Raw genomic sequence first — 19055 nt, 5'->3', positions numbered from 1 at the left:
GCCTACGAGGCTATTCTGACCTGATAGTTGGCCTTGCTGAACTTAATTAGCCTCTTAGCTTATTGCTTAGTCACTTAATAGGATATAGTTTGCTTTAGAATAGTTCCTGTTACTGGTTTAGCTGTGTTTCCCAGGATCCTTTTTACTTCAAAGGGAAAGATTTGTGATCCAGCTTCACTAATGAAGACATGACATGGGATGGGAGGGGTTGCAACAGTGTCCCATGTTAGTGAGTACCAGATCCAGTTTGTTTGATCCCCTGGTTGGAGTGTGCACTATCTGTTCCTGGGTGTTTGTGTTAATAAAGTCCACTAAGCATTGTGCTTGTGAGTTTGAGGTAGTGTAAGTTTCCAAGTCTATAGTTAAAATCACCTGTAAATAGGGTGTTTCACTAGATGGTGAATATCACTAGTAGGTTTAACTAAAAGTCATCAGACTCTAGGGGCATAGATGGTGACCTGTAACTAGTCATGAAATGGTGAGAGACCTTAACTTTGGTGCCATGCACATGGATGAGCTCCATGGTATAATCCTGCTTAATCAACCTTGGAGGTATATTTGTTGCTAACATAGATCTGGACACCTCCACATTCAGCCCAAGTCTGTGCTGTTGTTGGTCTAAAAGTCAGGAAAGTACAGTAGGCTTGCAGGGCTGGAATAATTCTGTGACTTTAAACCAATTCTCGGTCATGGCACAGATATCTGTGTTCTCCAGAGTGGCAAGGGCTTGAACGATGTGGAGTTTTTTGTTTAGGCTCATAGTATTGAGCAGTAATACCTTAAGGTTGCCTGGAGACTTTTTCATTACATTTGTAGTTTTGTCTTTTTGGCATTGCCTAAAAAAGCTATAAGGGATTAGATAAAGTTTTAGCCAATATCTGGAAGCCAAGGAGGTACAGGTACAGCCCATCCTTGGCAAACCAATATGGTCTATTCGACAATGTCCTCCCATGCTGCCAGATATTGGAGCCCCCTGGAGTGACACCAGAAACTAAGCCAATTATTAAAATCAATAATTTTATGTTCACACTGTGGTATCATCCATGGTGAAGGTAGAATGCTGTTTAATGCAAGGGTTTTACCTGTCTGACACATACTCTGAGAGATCCATTATTCCTCTTTTCATATAGTCCAATGAGGTACATCTCAGGTCATTTACACCTACATGGACTATGATAGAATCATATTGGTACATGGGATGCAGTAGCCTGAGTGCATGTGTGATATTGCAGATCCTGGCTCCAGACAGGCAACTAACTGTTATCCTCTCATTGTTTAACCTTGAGTGTGGGGCATCTGTGTGTCGCACAGTGGAGTCCCTAATGACAAGAATATTAGGTAAAGTATAGTCTTGCTTTATGGACTTTCCTCTTGAGGGACCATTGGGTGCAGGTTTATGTGAAATGTTTGGTGCTGCTTTTGGTGTGCATGTTAGTGATTGCTAAGCAGCTGTGTTGCTGTTAGGCAGATTTGGAGATCCTTGGGATTTGGGAAGGTTTCTTTTAAGCAACTCAGCACAAGACAGTCTGTGTGTGTGTGGTGAGCAGTATGTGTAAGGAATACAGTGTGGGTATTCTTGACAACCTCGTTTTTGTATGTGAGAGTTTTGCCTCCAAGAAAGTTGAATATTTGCATCTCTCACATACTGTGTTATTTTCTTTAATGATTAATTGGTTGTCTGACAACATGAGACAGTTGCTACATTGCCTTAGGATGCACAAATCTACCAATCTAGCCACAAAGACATTAGAAAAGTGCATATCTATGTTGTCAGGTCTTGTAATAGGGTGGAATGTTTAGGATTAAGGACTGGGTTTTAACGGGGTCTTCTAGGGTAGTTTCTGAGGTTAAGGGCAAGATGTTATATAGTGGTAGGATATGGTAGTGCTACTGCATGCACATGCTAGCTGTTCTAAGCTTAATTCCTTGCAATGCCATGCTTTTTTTTTTACATGTTTTGTACCCAATCCTAACTGTATAGGGAAATTTTACTGACTAGGCATTTGCAAATATACAGGGTACTATTAATCACTGCTGTTGGTATTGCTGTGAAAACCGACTCCCATGCCCTGTAGCCAATAAATGACCACACTTTGAGCTCCCTGGAGTGCTTCCCAACTCAGACAGCCCAGGTAAACATCTTCTGCCACAAGATGGATGATCCCAGAATTTCTTAATGCAAAAGAACAGCAAAAGTATCTCTCAATACAAATTAAACAACAAACAACTACCAAGCAACTGAGTCTCTAGCTCATTCTTCTGCAAGGCAATTTGGAGGCAAACAAAATGACGGCATTTGCAACAAAATTAAAGAAACACTTTAAAAATGCTCAAAACAGTAGAAATCATTTTATACAACAAGTAAAAGTGCAGTAAATCAAGAAAATATTCTTATCTTACCCTGCATGGCTTTGGATGCATCTGAAACACTTAAAAATATATATTTATGAGCTCTGTGGAAGTGAGCACACAGCCTTGCAAACTCACCTGATTTATAGCAGAGGGAAAAAGCTTGAAAACTGACTCCTGTGCCCTCTAGCAATAAAAGACTACACTTTGAGCCTCCTAGAGTACCTCCCTATTTAAACACACCAGGTAAACACCTTCTGCCATGAGAAGGGAATTTGGCATGCAGAGGTACACTCTCCACCCCCCACCCCCAGAGAGAGCAGTGGCAGAGCTCAGAGGAGTTGCCAAGGGGAGAGGGTGTTCCCAAGGGGAAGGGATAAACCGCACCTCAGCTGTAAAATACTGGCCCAATCCCTACTATCTGACTCTTGCTAGTGAATGGAGAAATGATCAGTATTCTTGGGTACGTAGGAAAAAAGGGCCATAGCGCTCTCACCTAGCCCAATTATATGGGTCAGTGTGTCAACTGTGTGCTTGTACCTGGGCTATTAAACTAGACAGACAAGATCCTGGGAGGATCAAAAAACAGACAAAAAATAGATAATGTAGAGCATGAATGGACAAATCTAAAGAGAAAAGGCTTTATGGTAACACAGAAAGAGGAGTCATCAAATACTAGGAAAATTCACAATATAAACACAAGAAACATTAAAATTTTAACTGATAGTTTTTCCATAGGCAGCCAGTCCACTACAAGTTGACGTAAAGTTACATTTCAGTTTTAAAATTCATATCATAGATAACCAAAGAAATCCACCTGATGTACCTTGTACCGACACCACTCTGTTGATCCCAATTATACTGCTCTGTACTACTTCTTTCTTGAGCTACTCAAAATACTCAATTTCTTTCTACTACTCTACTTAGCATTTTGTCAGGTGTCCTTCATGGTAACCATTTGAAATGTTGGGACCCACTAGAGCAAGTCCCAAAAGACAGGGACTGAATAGATGAAAAAAAAAACAGATTTACATATATTAAGTCCAAGATGGCCATTTCATAGAATATTCTCTTTTGTCCTAGGTATGTCAGTCATGCAGTTGATAGTTCATGGGATGTAAGGGGTTTGCCCCCCACATCAGGGGTTGCAGGGGGCTTGCCCTCTGCACAAATGAAGTTTAAAGAACAGCGATATTCAAGATTCAGTCTTCTCCTGGGTTTTGGGGCATTTATGTTTGGTGTGATGGCATTTAGAGCGCTGACATTTCAGTAGGGAGCCATTATTCACAGCTCAGTGCCCCTGTTATCAAAACCACTTTCAGAACCTCTCACTGCTGTATATCCTCTTTTAGACCATTCCCAGGCAATGATATGATACTCATAACTTCTAGCAGCATTTCCTCCCATTACTTAGCAGTTTAGTTTTATTATTTCCTCATTGAACCCAAAGCACTTGCTTAAGAACTGAATTTACTCTGTATCCCAACAGGTCTGAAGGTGAAAGGTATTTACCGGCTTTGTGGCACTAAATCCAAAGTTGCTCAGTTGCTGGATGCTTTGAAGAAGAATCCGTCAAAGCTGAATTTGGAATCTGGGCAGTTCAGTGTACATGACGTTGCGAGTGCCTTCAAACAATACTTGTATAACTTGGAAGACTGTGTGTTCACAAATCAGTTACTAACCAGCTGGGAACATATTGCAGGTATGAGAACATTAAATCTTTCTTCTAAAAGCTGTGTGCACTTGTCAGATTACCTTAAATCATGTAAACATGCTTCTTGTTCAGATCTCATCACTGTATTACTGGTGTATGTGAACAGTAAATATCAGACAGAGTTTCCATACTCCTTTATGAGTTTTAGCTAGATGAGTTCCTTTTCTTTTGTGGAGTTAACTTTTCTTTATGTTTGTGTAACCATAGAATTGATGTTCATAAGTTTCTATAGGTGTGGATATTAGAGGTGCAGAGGGCATGCCCCCATAAAAATACTTTAAAAATTCATTGTCAACTTGAGCTTATGAGAACGTTAACTCAACAAGTCAAGTCCTCATCAATACAGAACTTGGAAATTCATAGGTGAACTGCCAAAATGGCTAAACCCTTTTGTTTTATGACCTTGATATTATAATTTCTAGTTTGGTGATGTTAAGTCTGGAGTGAAAAGTGATGTAAGAACATGCCTTGCTGTAAATGTGTCATTGTTTTGTGTGTGCCTGTCAAATCTATCCCCTGGAAATTATGTCTGTCCATCTTGGTCCTGCCCTCCATATTGTTCTGTACCTTCAATACGCTATAAAATGAAATGCAGCCAGGATGCCTGCACAGTGCTTGGTAATGCTGGCTGCCAACTTGAGTTTCTCTGCTTCTATGAAAGTTAGAGCTACATCTGTTCAACATGGCTTTTGGTATAGGAAATTGTAAAGGTGTTTTCTATTAACTGATGGTGGAAGAAACTGAGTGTACAGTATAATCTGAGTATTTTGAAGAAGTTAGACAGGAACTGGAACACAGCAGCCAAAGTCTTCATGACTGGTGAGTAAGGATCAAACAATAATGCTAAGGTTAAATGTTGCAGCATAAGTCTCAAATAGTTTGGAAGCCAGAAGGAAGGAACTATTGAATACAACAGGTTTGTCCTGCAGTATAGTTAGGAAGTGGATGCAGTGGAGGCAATCGATTTTTCTGAATGATCAGCAGGCAGTGTGAGATTCAGGATAAGGCAGTTGAGATGGCAAAGGAAAGTGAACAGATTAAAAAACAATTGATTAGAATTGAAGAAAAGATAATAAAGCAAAATGTGACACTCTTCAATGTTTTGTAGCATGAACTGGGGATGGACTTAATGATGTAACAAGTAAAAATAACTTGAGGGCAAGGTTGGGAGCAGAAAAGAGAAAACTGAAAGAACAAAATACTCCCAATGTACACAGGACTTAGCTTTAATAAAAGAAAAAAGAAAAAGTAAGCGCTTTCGCAGACATACACTGTCGCTTCATCAGACTTAAACTTTAAAATGCATCAAATGTTTAAATAGAGATGAATAGAACCAATTTGTTCCAGTTAATCAATTAAACAATAAGGTTAAGAGATGCATTTCAAGTAAAACACACATACTTAATTTAAAATAGATACAACTTACAAGATATAAAACAAGTATATATACAAAAATATGCAAATAAATAAATAAATACTTGTATCTAAAATTAGAAGTTATGTACTTACCATAACGTTCCATCTGAGTAGGTGTATTCATTTGTCTGCAACCTGTGGGTTATGGATCCGATATCGGATCCGAACCGGCATGGTTTTCCAGCTATGGATCCGAGCTCTCAGCTCCTCCCCTCACCCATAATGCCCTGCTCTCCCTACATGACCTCAGATCGAGTTTGCCATAAATCAAAATACCCTAGAAAGGGTAACACGTAATATGCAGGAAACTGACAAGGCCAGGAGGATAGGAGGGCGGGATGGTTGCAGACAAATGAATACACCTACTCAGATGGAACGTTATGGTAAGTACATAACTTCTAAATCTGAAGTAGGAGATTCATTTGTCTGCAACCTGTGGGACAGAGTCCCCAGCTACCTGAATCTTGGGCGGCCGTCATGGAAGGATATTCCGGAGCACTGCGGAGCCAAAGGATGCTCTACCTCTAGATGTAATATCCAACTTGTAGTGGGAAATAAAGGTATGAGATGAAGCCCAAGTGGCTGCTGAACAAATATCATCCAGAGGAATCCTAGCTTTAAAGGCCGCTGAGGTAGAAACTGACCGGGTTGAATGGGCATGTACTCCCTCCGGTGCGGGCCTCCCAGAAGCTTGATAAGCCAATAAGATGCACTGCGAAATCCTGCGTGATGAGGAGACTTTGAAAATTGGTTTACCCAAATTGAATTTAGCAAAGGAAATAAACAACTGGTCGGATTGCCTATGACCAGCTGTCCTGTTCAGATAAAATCAAAGTTGCCTGTGAACATCTAAGGAATGTAGCTTGTATTCACCTTTGTTTTGATATTTAGGAAAGAAAACAGGGAGGTTAATGGATTGATGAATATTTGCTTCTGAAGCTACCTTAGGAAGAAAGGACGGGTTGGTCCTGAGGTATACACGGTCCGGATGAAAGACCAAGTAAGGAGGCTTGATGGATAAGGCTTGAAGTTCAAACTCTCTTGGCGAGTAATGGCTACTAAAAGGCCATCTTGAAAGATAAAAATTTTAGATCTACCGTGGCCTTGAGTTCAAGGGGAGCGGTCAAGGCCTGAAGAACCAAAGAAAGGTCCCATGGAGGAACCACTTGCTTTACAGGGGGTCTAAGAAGAAAAGTACCTTTTAGGAATATTTTACACAATTTGGCAGACATCAGTGGACCGGAGTCATGACCAATATGATAGTGAGAAATTGCTGCAAGTTGTACTTTGACCGTGGAACTGCTGGCACCATCATTAAAAAGAGTGGTTAGGAAGTCAAGCACCAGAGGAAGGGGAACTGTCAAGGGGTCTAGACCTTGCCACTCTGCCCAAATGGAGAACCGTTTCCACTTGCTGCGGTAAACTTTCCTGGTAGATGGTTTATGAGCCGCTACCAGGATGGCCTTAACGGAAGATGAAATACCGGGAGTCCTGATTAGGAGTGGAACTGGAGCAGCCAAGCCGTTAGCTTCAGGTTGTCCAGATTCGGGGTTGATAGATTGGATGGGTGAGATATCAGATCCGGAATGGGATCTAGAATCCAAGGTGGATTCACTGAGTGAGACCTTAGGAAAGGGAACCAGATCTGTCGAGACCAGAATGGGGCAATGAGAATCATTCTGCACCCCAACCGAGAGGCTTTCTGAAGAACTTGGAGCATCAGAGGCAAAGGAGGGTAAGCGTAAAGAAGACCGGGGGGCCAAGCATGCACCAGAGCGTCTCTTGGGGTATCTCCAGGAGGAGGGATTAGAGCGAAAAAACTGTCGCACTTGGTGTTTGAGGGAGACGCAAAAAGATCGCAACAAGGAGTTCCCCACTGTGCGAAGATGTGTTTCACTACTTGAGCATTGAGAGACCACTCGTAAGGTGAGAGAATGGTGCGACTGAGCTTGTCCGCAAGGATGTTGGACCGACCCGGAATATGCGTTGCGATGAGAAAGCGGTTGGTGGAGATTGCCCATTCCCACACTCTCATGGCTTCTCGACAAAGAGGGTAAGACCTGGTTCCCCCCTGTTTGTTGATGTACCAGATGACAGACATGTTGTCCGACTGAATTGCAATAGTTCCCAAGGGAAGAAAGGCCTGTAGTGCTTGCAACGCTAAGAGCACTGCTCTCATCTCTAGAACATTGATATGCAGTAAGGTCTCTGAATCATTTCACGTGCCTTGGACTTTCCGGCCTGCAAAATGCCCCCCCCCCCACCCGAGGCGGGACGCGTCCGTGGTCACCGTGGCGAGAGGGGGAGAAGCACAAAAGGGGTGGCCTCCGTGGAGATCCTGTGAGTGGAGCCACCACAAGAGGGACCGCTTGCAAGCCTTGCTGATCGCAATGGGATGATGCATAGGAAGAGCGAGATAAGACCACTGAACTAGGAGTGTCCATTGAAGGACCCGCATATTGAACCTGGCGAGAGGTAGAAGAGCTATCGCTGCTGCCATGGACCCTAGAGCCCTCAGGACCAATTCCGCCTGAACTGAGCTGGAGTTGAGGATGGCCCGCACCTGGAGCCGTAGATTCTGAACTCTGTCCGCAGTGAGGAAGGCTCTTAACTGTCTCGTGTCTAACCTGGCACCTATAAAATCTATGAATTGCGTAGGGGCTAGGTTGGATTTTTCTGCATTTATTGTGATGCCCAGGCGGGGAGCTAAATGGAGAAAGGAGTCTCGCGCCAATAATAGTAGATGCCTTGTTGGGGCGGTAAGGAGCCAGTCGTCCAGGTATGGGAAGACCTGTACCCCTGAAGCCTCAGGTGGGCCGCTACCACTGCTAATACTTTGGTGAACACCCTGGGGCTGTAGTGAGACCAAAGGGAAGGACCCTGAATTGGTAGTGACTGGCTCCCAGCCGGGCGAAGAAACCTCCTGGAGCGCCTGTCCATTAGAATGTGGTAGTACGCATCCTTGAGGTCTATAGAGCACATCCAGTGATTTTCTCCCAGAAGGGGAGAATGGACTGCAAGGTAACCATTCGAACTTCTCCTTGGGAACTGCCAGGTTTAAGAGTGACAGGTCTAATATTGGTCTTAGGTCCCCTGTCTTTTTGGCACTAAAAAGAACCTGGAGTAGAACCCTGATCCGATCTGGTCTGGGGGGACGGGCTGGATGGCTCTTTTCTTCAGCAGATGGCCAATTTCTGCCAAAGCGGCCTCCCACTGACCGGGTGGAACGTCGGGGAGGGACTTTAATTTTGGGATGTGATGAAATGGAATGAGGTATCCTCTGGATATGATGCGGAGGACCCAGCGGTCTGATGTTATGGACTCCCATGCCGCTAGGTGCTCCGAGAAATGCCCCCCGACTGCCTCCAGAGTGGAGCAGCCGGGCAACCCTTCAGGGCTGCTGCGTGGGCCATTCAGAGAAGGGTTCTCTGGACCCGAAGTTCCTGGGAGCCCCTCTGCCCCTGGGGTGGCGTCCTCCCTGTCCTCCTCTGCCACAGAAGGACTGGTTGTCCAGAGCGGGTTGGGACTGCTGCGACTTCCGGAACCACATCTTCTTCTGGCCCTTTTGGTTCCTAGAATAGGACCTCTGGGGCACAGAGAAGCGGATTCCGACGGCAGACAGCGTCTTCCCGTCCTTCTCGCTCTGGGTCAAAGTATCGCGAACAGTTTTGCCAAAAAGGGCAGAACCATTGAAGGGGGCGTTCGCGAATGACGCCTTGAAGGGCTCCGTGAAATCGCAATGGCGGAGCCAGGCCTGTCGTCTGGTAACTAGGCCTACCCCTGCGGCTCTAGCGGCTCCCTCCGTAGCATGGGACAGTAACCGCATAGAGGAATTAGTCACAGACCTGAGAGTGGCCATACGGGTGGAGTGCAACAGTTTGTCCTCCTCCGACATGGACTCTGGGGGGGGTGCAGCATATTCCTTGATAAGATCGCGCTGCATCCTGATCACATGTACCAAGTAGTTGAGTGCCCTCACTGAAAAGGTCACTGAACTAAACATTCGCTTCCCCAAGCGGTCCATCATCCGAGACTCCTTGCTCGGAGGATGGACTGAGGGACTCTCCTGTGCGAGTTCCCTCTTGGTGGCTGCAGCCGTCAACATGGCATCTACCGGAGGCCCCTTGCTCCAGTGGGCACGGTCTGCCGGGGGACTAAGGATGCGGTCTGGCCTTCTGGGGATTGGCTCCACGGTGTCTGGTTCCTTCCACGCCCTGGTGGTAATTAGGTCCACCAGGGGGTCGGCAGGAGGGGACACCCAAGAGGTAGACGGGCCCGCTTCAAATGCCTCCAAGAACACGGAGGAAGACTTGGGGGCAGACCACCCCCCCCCTTATGCGAAGCATTTCCATGATGTCTCCAAAGGAGACAACCTCGGGGGGGTGATCTTGGGGAGCCTTCCCCTTCCTCCAAATCCATGTCTTCTGTGAGAGACTCGGGGGACTCTATGTGCCTCCTTTTACACATATGCTTGCGAGGTGCATCCTCAGGGGGGCTGTCCGAGGAACCCTCGCAAGCGGTGTCCTGTTCCAATGGAACAACTTGGGGCAATGGAGCGGGCTGTCCCAGTGGCCGGATGGTGGAAGCCTGACCCAGTGCAGATGGAGCGTGGGAAGGAGCCGAAGCAAGTGCCGGGGGTCCGGAAACCCTCAACAGGGCCCTCTCCACTACATCAAAAGCCGAGGGGGAGCCAACCTCGACCAAAGGATCCGATAATCGGCTCCCCCTCGGATCCGAAGAGTGGATCGGAGCCGGCCCCGAGGCATTCGGATCCGAGGGGGCAGCGCGCTCCGACACAGACGGCGCCGAAGGAACACTAATCCCCCCGGATCCGAAGCTCGGATCCAGGCTCCGAGAGGTCAGATCCGAAGCACTCGAGGGCAGGGTCAGATCCGAAGTACCTAGTACTATCAGCGCCGACCCACCCCCAGCTCCGAAGCTGCTCGGCTCCAATTGCTCCGAACCCAGGTAGCGGGTCGGAGAAGGAGCTATAGGTTTGAAAAAAGGGGTCGAGCTCCCCCCCAGAGGGGCAGGAGCACTCCCATCTGCATCTGGGCCTGGATGAACCTTCTCATCATCCGGTCCAGATCAGCGTCAGATAAACTATATGTAGATCTCGACGAGGCTACCGAGGTAGGCCTTGAGTGCCTCCTCGATAGACTCGACGGAGATCGGGTCTCCTCCTCCTCAGGTCCCGGTAAGAAGCAGGCCGGAGACCGGAGCCGAGGAGGGAGAGCCAGACAAGGAGGCGGAGAAGCCGCTTAGCAGGCGGGCCGAAACAGAGGTCTCGGCCCGCCGCTGTGGTGCTTCTCTCCGGTCCTTTTTCTGCTTCCTCTCCTCCAAACCACTAGAGGGAGGTTGAGTACCAGGTGGAGGAGGGGGAGCAGGAGAGGAGGGAACCGAAGACACGGTACCCCTGAAGGAGCGGTAGCCGAGCCGTGTCAGGGGCAGAAGTCCCGCCAGGACCAGTTTCGACCTCCGCTCCTTCAATGCCCTGGGGTTGAACCCTGCACAAATGGAACATCCAGAAGTGAGGTGTTCAACCCCAAGACATCACGCTTGAGTGTGGCCATCAGCAGGAGAAAGCTTATGGCCACACTCGAGCACTGAGAAGAAAGCCTTAGGGGCTTCAGACATACTAAGGATTTTTTTTTTTAAATAATAAGTGCTAACTAGCCACAAAGAAAAACACAGGCCCAAACACACACTACGCACCAGCGAGGAGGGATAAATAAAAGTTATAAAGTTATTAAAAACTTTAAATTTTAAACTCAAAAGATAGGGAACCTAACACTTCCACACAAAACTGACGAAAACTTTAGAATTAAAAGCTTGTAAAATATAACAATTGACACTTAGCTGAAGAGCTCTAAAAATCCAGTCTGGTCACCAGCGCGGCAAACTAGATCTGAGGTCATGTAGGGAGAGCAGGGCATTATGGGTGAGGGGAGGAGCTGAGAGCTCGGATCCATAGCTGGAAAACCATGCCGGTTCGGATCCGATATCGGATCCATAACCCACAGGTTGCAGACAAATGAATCTCCTACTTCAGATTTAATGTTTAAGTCTTTTAAGTTTCAGAAAGGGCTTCACAGAAAAAGCACCATTCAGTCCTGGAAAATTTCAGCATCCAGCAATAAGATCCATTTCTGTTCTATTGCTTCAACTTTTGTTTCTATGTCGCCCCCTCGTAGGCTAACATTCAATGATTGAATAACAAAAAATTTAAAAATATGTGTTTTGTCAGTGGCCATAACATGGTTTGCTAAAGCATTATTCAACTTTTGGTTAGTAGTGTCTCTATTATGTTCTAATATTCTATCTTTTAATAATCAATTCGTTTTACCTACATAAAAAACATGGCATACCTGACAAAAGGCAAAATAAACTATATTGGACGTATGACAGTCTGCATAATGTTTAGCATTGATAGTGAATTTTCTAGTAGGATGTTTATATACATGACTAGAATAAATATAATGACAGGCAGAACAATTTCTACAAGGGAAAGTTCCCATTCGAGTGGATTCATACATTCTCTTTGTATAGTTACTATCTTTATTACACAAATGCTATTTAAGAGACATATTATTTCTAAAAGAAAATGAAGGCACTTTATCAATTTTATGTCTCAACTCAGGATTAGTATGTAAAATGTGCCAATTCCTTTTAATAATATTGCAATATTTGTAGTAGCAAAAACTGTCAGGATACACCACGAGAATAAGCCGTAAATAATTCGTAAAAACTTCTTTATTCACTTAAAAACAAGGAACGGATAAGCGCTTTCACATGCACAACGCATGCTTCATCAGACCAATTAAACAGAATGCTCAACTTCCTTTTATACAAAAATTCACCTGTCACACCCTCTGGTTAGATTGGTGATTAAACAATTAATTAGGCATTCCAATATTCGTAACCAATCTAGTCTCCTTTGCAGTTGTGAATCTTAAAGTAGTATTATTATTCACTCTCTTTCAAAAGACCAGCATCAGGTCTAGCGCTCATTTCTTATGTATATACAAGAATCATTAAAAACATTCTTAAATGTATGATACATTCATATAATAAAAAACTTTCATAAAACTTAGTTTAAAACATTTCAGATCCATCTAGCATAAGCTAGTAGCTAATCTCATGAATGACTGCAAAACAAACGCCAAAGACGACTCAAAAGCAGGTAAAAATGTAAATTGCACAAATGAAACATCATTCCAACTTTTCACAACAGAACATCGTTCTCTTTCAAAAGATTTTACCTAATCGCAATGTTTAAAGCAAACATAGATGACTAGAAAAACTTATATAATCAAAACCAACCTCATTCTGTTGACCTCTCAGTATCCTAGTTACAGCATACTGGATAAACCATGCTTCTCGCCTCATTTTGCTGAAAATTATTTACACAAGAAGTGGCTGTATTAGTAAATTAATACTTGATTCCTAATGCATAGTATATTTAGATTGCATAGTGTATGAAAACTTATTCTAAACCTTCTCCACAGCATTAAAACGCTAACTTGCTGTTTGCCTGTGACGCGCTTCAAGCCGTCACATGACACTAGCCGTCATGCGGCATTAATTCAAGATATGCGTGATGAAGGTATCTCAAATGTATATACGTAACCCTTAATAAAATATTAAGTGTTCCTAAATATATTCAGGCTTATATCACATTCATTATATGTATAAAACTGGCTACTTTTAGCACTTCATAAAATATACGGTGTTCCCAACTATACTCAAAACTTATGTCATGTATTCTTGATGTATAAACTAACTACAGTAAGAAAAAATGAGAAATTAAATCCTATTGAAGATGAATGAATATGAAATGTAAAGAACGATGATGGAATATCTCAATTTTACTACTAAACTAAATTGACTCACAAGTATTTAAACTCATGATACCTAACTGCAAAGTGATTAATATACATAAGAACCTGACGTTTCTTACTATTAGAATTATAAATTAATAGTAATTCTAAGTCAAAATGAATTATAACTAGTGTATTATAGTGTATATTAATAATAATATAACTGTAAATATAAACACTATGATTAAAACTGTGGCTATAAATGAACAGTGTAAACCTATAACTGTATTAAAATCCCATGGCACACAATTATATAGTCCATTGCATTCATTTATTAAACCCACCAGTTAATTTTCAAACTATTTCTCATTTTCAAGATCTAATTGCCAGCCACTACCTTCTTTCAAGTATAGGTCTCAAAGAAACAGAGTTATTCAGTCCTGGTTCTTTATGAGCTCCTGTTTTAAAAATCCAGTTCAGCTCAGTCTCTAATAGTCGGTTTACATTATCTCCTAATCTTTTGTTGGTCTCCACTAATTGAAGCACTCTAAATTTAAACTCATGGGTAGGATTATTAATAACATGCTTCTAAAGCATTAATCTCAACTCTCTTGCGTATATCATAGCTGTGGTTATAAATACGCTCCTTCATTCTTCTTTTAGTCTGTCCAATATAAAAGGCGTCACAAAAGGTGCAATTCGCCATATATATTAAATTACTGCTATTGCAGTCAGCATATATCTTTGGTTTAAACTCAAAGTAGCCCTTTGGATGTCTATAGTTCTGAATGTGATTTATAAATTTACACATGTTACACTTCTTGCAGGGAAAAGTGCCTACCATATCATAGGTTCTGACAGTTCTGATATCTAATGTTCTAGAAAAAATTTCTTTCAGATTGTCGCATGTTTTAAATATAAAGGTTGGTTTCTCACCAACTACTAATCTAATATCTTCTGCCAGAGTTAGGATGTTCCAATTCTTTGAAATGATATTCCTGATGTGCTCATTATCATTAGTGTATTTCATTAGATAAGTGACTCTGTCTTTATCAGCATATTCATTATTATATTTTACTATGTGACCTCTCTTGCTGGTTACCTTTTGCGTTCTACCTATTTCTCTCCTCATTGTATCTATCAGGCTATCATTTAATTCAATCGGTATGGTAACATTCCTTATTTCATTGATCAAGTTTGGTCCATAGCCTCTCTCTAAGAACATCTGGGTCATGAAATCTACTTCCTCTGTTAATATACAAGGATCTTTACATAATTTGGTCAGTCTTGTAAATTGTCCTTTCACTATACCTGCAAAGGTGTGTCTAGGATGCATACTAGTGTATTCTAAAACATTATTTTTCCAACAGTTCTTTCTGAAGATTCGAGAAGCCAGTTTCCTATTTTCATCAAAGTATAAACTCACATCCAAATAGCTGATTTTATCTTGTGAGTATTCATATGTAAACCTTAAAAAGTCTGTTGTTGATTCTAAAAATTCAACAAACAATTTTAACTCATCTACAGTCCCCTTCCAAACCAATACCACATCATCAACGAATCTTCTGTAAAAAATAACTTTCCTCATCCATTCATTTTCAAATAACCATGTCTTCTCCCAGAAGTATAGGACCAAATTTGCGTAAGAGTTAGCACATGGGGTGCCCATTGCGACACCCCATGTTTGTAAATAATAATGATTATTAAAAATGAAAAGATTATTATATAAGACCAGATCAAGTAACTGAGATACAAGAATTTGTCTATCCTTAGAGAACTCACTGTGGGCCAACATGATATCACGGATTGCTTGCAAACCATATTCGTTGGGTATGCAAGTAAACAAGTTGCAAATATCTAGTGTCACTAAATATATCCCATTTTGTGATATCTGATTAAATGGTATCATGTCTATGTCAGTCAGCAGATTTTGTGTATCTCTTAATATAGTAGGTACTCTATCTACTAATGGTCTGAGCATTTTTTCTAAAAAGATGGAAATATTATAAGTTGCCCAGTTCCTTCCAGAGACTATAGGTCTCATTGGTATAGGTCTCTCTTCTTTGTGTATCTTAGGCAGACCTTTCAGTCTCGGTATAGTTGGTTCTTTAATGCATAAAAAATCATGCATTTCTCTGCTTATCTGACGACACATCAATAAATCATATAGATTATCCCTGATATCATTAATTATTTTATTGACTTTCTCAATAGTTAGTTCACTATAACTATTTGTTTTTCTGAGGGAAGATTCTATATTTTCAATGTATTCTGTTCTATTTAATAGCACTACACCCCCTCCCTTGTCAGCCGTGGTAACTAAAATATTTTCATTGTGCTTTAAATTATATAATGATTCCTGCTCATCTTTATTTAAATTACAATATCTATTTTTAAATTTCCTTGATGAGTATATCTCATAGAAATCATTGTCACATGCTCTTATAAAACATTCTACCATAGCTGGTAATGGTGGTGAAAAAATGCTTTTGTTCTTAAAGTCATTAAAATTATTATGGTTTTCAGTTTCATCAACTCTCTTCTTGTCAGAGAAAAACAGCTTCAATGCTACCCTTCTTGCAAAGAGTCTCAAGTCAATTAACGTTTCATTTAACCTGCTGGGCTGCGCTGGTATGAAATTCAGCCCTTTATTCAACAAGGACAAATCTGAATTAGATAGAACAATATCAGAATGATTAAAGACAAGTCCAGTCAATTCACACTTCTTTTCTGCTGCCCATACCTGTCTTGTGAGTATTTCCTTTTTCTTGGTCCCCTGCTTGACGACCTTCCCCTGTTGAATCTGCCTTGTTTTATCGGAAAAGGGGCACCAATGTTAGTGTTCATGGTTACTGAGGTGCGTTGGATAGCACCTGTCCTTTCTGCTTCCTCAGCTTGCTTCAAGGCTTGTTGGTTGGGCGGTGGTGTATAAAGACTCGGTTCATCTATACGCTGTTGTCTTCTCACTTCACCTAACTCAACACTACCTGAAGCTATGTTCAGCGACGGCGCCAAATTCAAAGAATGAGCTCCCTCTGTTTCACTTTCTCCCAATGGTGTCCGATGATCATTATTAACTGAATTCACAACATGAGTTCTTGGCCATACAAAAATATTGCTAGTCGCAAAGTCTTGAACATCTCTTGCTAACTTTCTTTCTTTTATTCTTTTGAGTTTATCACTATATATATTAATTTGCATGGACATATTGTTAAGTTTCCTGATACATGCCTCAGATTTAAAACAGTCTATAATTTCTCGATAGGCACGATCAGTATTCTTCTGTAGTTCAACTTCAAGTGGATCAAAATGTTCTAATAACAAGTCAATATATTTAAAACCAACTTCTAAATTCAATTCTTGCCACTTTTTAAGCAAACTAGGATATAGCTGTCCATAAGTTGGCATACACAGGACGCGCATCCCTCTGGGTATTACCTTAAAATGTTTACAGGCTTGCAAATGTTTGCGTTGCCATGATAGTCTTTGAAGTTTGTAGAGATTATTTTCCAAATCTCTGGTTAAGTCAAAAAATTTAGACATGTCTTCTTCTCCTGCATTCAAGGTATTTAAGTTACTCACTCTTTCCGAAAAGTTCAAATTCAGTAATGGGTTGCTTTTGTGTGGCAAAAATGCATCAATACTCAAAACATTCAGTCCGCCTCCAGGGTTATAATCCAATTCGATCTCAGTATTCTCCATAGCGTGGAGCAAAACGATACAAACCAAGAGAAAAGAATAAAAAGTACACTAATATCGTTCACTCCTAAAGTATCCTTGCAGCAAAACACACACAAATACTTGTAGTAGCAAAAACTGTCAGGATACACCACGAGAATAAGCCGTAAATAATTCGTAAAAACTTCTTTATTCACTTAAAAACAAGGAACGGATAAGCGCTTTCACATGCACAACGCATGCTTCATCAGACCAATTAAACAGAATGCTCAACTTCCTTTTATACAAAAATTCACCTGTCACACCCTCTGGTTAGATTGGTGATTAAACAATTAATTAGGCATTCCAATATTCGTAACCAATCTAGTCTCCTTTGCAGTTGTGAATCTTAAAGTAGTATTATTATTCACTCTCTTTCAAAAGACCAGCATCAGGTCTAGCGCTCATTTCTTATGTATATACAAGAATCATTAAAAACATTCTTAAATGTATGATACATTCATATAATAAAAAACTTTCATAAAACTTAGTTTAAAACATTTCAGATCCATCTAGCATAAGCTAGTAGCTAATCTCATGAATGACTGCAAAACAAACGCCAAAGACGACTCAAAAGCGGGTAAAAATGTAAATTGCACAAATGAAACATCATTCCAACTTTTCACAACAGAACATCGTTCTCTTTCAAAAGATTTTACCTAATCGCAATGTTTAAAGCAAACATAGATGACTAGAAAAACTTATATAATCAAAACCAACCTCATTCTGTTGACCTCTCAGTATCCTAGTTACAGCATACTGGATAAACCATGCTTCTCGCCTCATTTTGCTGAAAATTATTTACACAAGAAGTGGCTGTATTAGTAAATTAATACTTGATTCCTAATGCATAGTATATTTAGATTGCATAGTGTATGAAAACTTATTCTAAACCTTCTTCACAGCATTAAAACGCTAACTCGCTGTTTGCCTGTGACGCGCTTCAAGCCGTCACATGACACTAGCCGTCATGCGGCATTAATTCAAGATATGCGTCGTGATGAAGGTATCTCAAATGTATATACGTAACCCTTAATAAAATATTAAGTGTTCCTAAATATATTCAGGCTTATATCACATTCATTATATGTATAAAAACTGGCTACTTACGTAGCACTTCATAAAATATACGGTGTTCCCAACTATACTCAAAACTTATGTCGCATGTATTCTTGATGTATAAACTAACTACAGTAAGAAAAAATGAGAAATTAAATCCTATTGAAGATGAATGAATATGAAATGTAAAGAACGATGATGGAATATCTCAATTTTACTACTAAACTAAATTGACTCACAAGTATTTAAACTCATGATACCTAACTGCAAAGTGATTAATATACATAAGAACCTGACGTTTCTTACTATTAGAATTATAAATTAATAGTAATTCTAAGTCAAAATGAATTATAACTAGTGTATTATAGTGTATATTAATAATAATATAACTGTAAATATAAACACTATGATTAAAACTGTGGCTATAAATGAACAGTGTAAACCTATAACTGTATTAAAATCCCATGGCACACAATTATATAGTCCATTGCATTCATTTATTAAACCCACCAGTTAATTTTCAAACTATTTCTCATTTTCAAGATCTAATTGCCAGCCACTACCTTCTTTCAAGTATAGGTCTCAAAGAAACAGAGTTATTCAGTCCTGGTTCTTTATGAGCTCCTGTTTTAAAAATCCAGTTCAGCTCAGTCTCTAATAGTCGGTTTACATTATCTCCTAATCTTTTGTTGGTCTCCACTAATTGAAGCACTCTAAATTTAAACTCATGGGTAGGATTATTAATAACATGCTTCGCTAAAGCATTAATCTCAACTCTCTTGCGTATATCATAGCTGTGGTTATAAATACGCTCCTTCATTCTTCTTTTAGTCTGTCCAATATAAAAGGCGTCACAAAAGGTGCAATTCGCCATATATATTAAATTACTGCTATTGCAGTCAGCATATATCTTTGGTTTAAACTCAAAGTAGCCCTTTGGATGTCTATAGTTCTGAATGTGATTTATAAATTTACACATG

At 41.0% G+C, this 19055-nt stretch overlaps 1 protein-coding gene across 2 annotated transcripts in view; it reads left to right on the top strand.

Moving 5' to 3' along the window:
• The window catches only part of LOC122789943 (arf-GAP with Rho-GAP domain, ANK repeat and PH domain-containing protein 1-like), a 1460469-nt gene that overhangs the window by 1356611 nt on the left and 84803 nt on the right, over window positions 1-19055 (top strand). For both annotated transcript variants that reach the window (XM_044057421.1, XM_044057422.1), the window contains one exon: window positions 3839-4051. In XM_044057421.1, the coding sequence (XP_043913356.1) occupies window positions 3839-4051 (213 nt within the window). The remainder of the gene's footprint in view (window positions 1-3838; window positions 4052-19055) is intronic.

This window comes from Protopterus annectens, chromosome 15.part0, assembly GCF_019279795.1.
Source record: "Protopterus annectens isolate FY-2018-M chromosome 15.part0, PAN1.0, whole genome shotgun sequence".
In the NCBI taxonomy this organism is placed as follows: domain Eukaryota; kingdom Metazoa; phylum Chordata; order Ceratodontiformes; family Protopteridae; genus Protopterus; species Protopterus annectens.
This window is presented reverse-complemented; position numbering and strand designations above follow the sequence as displayed.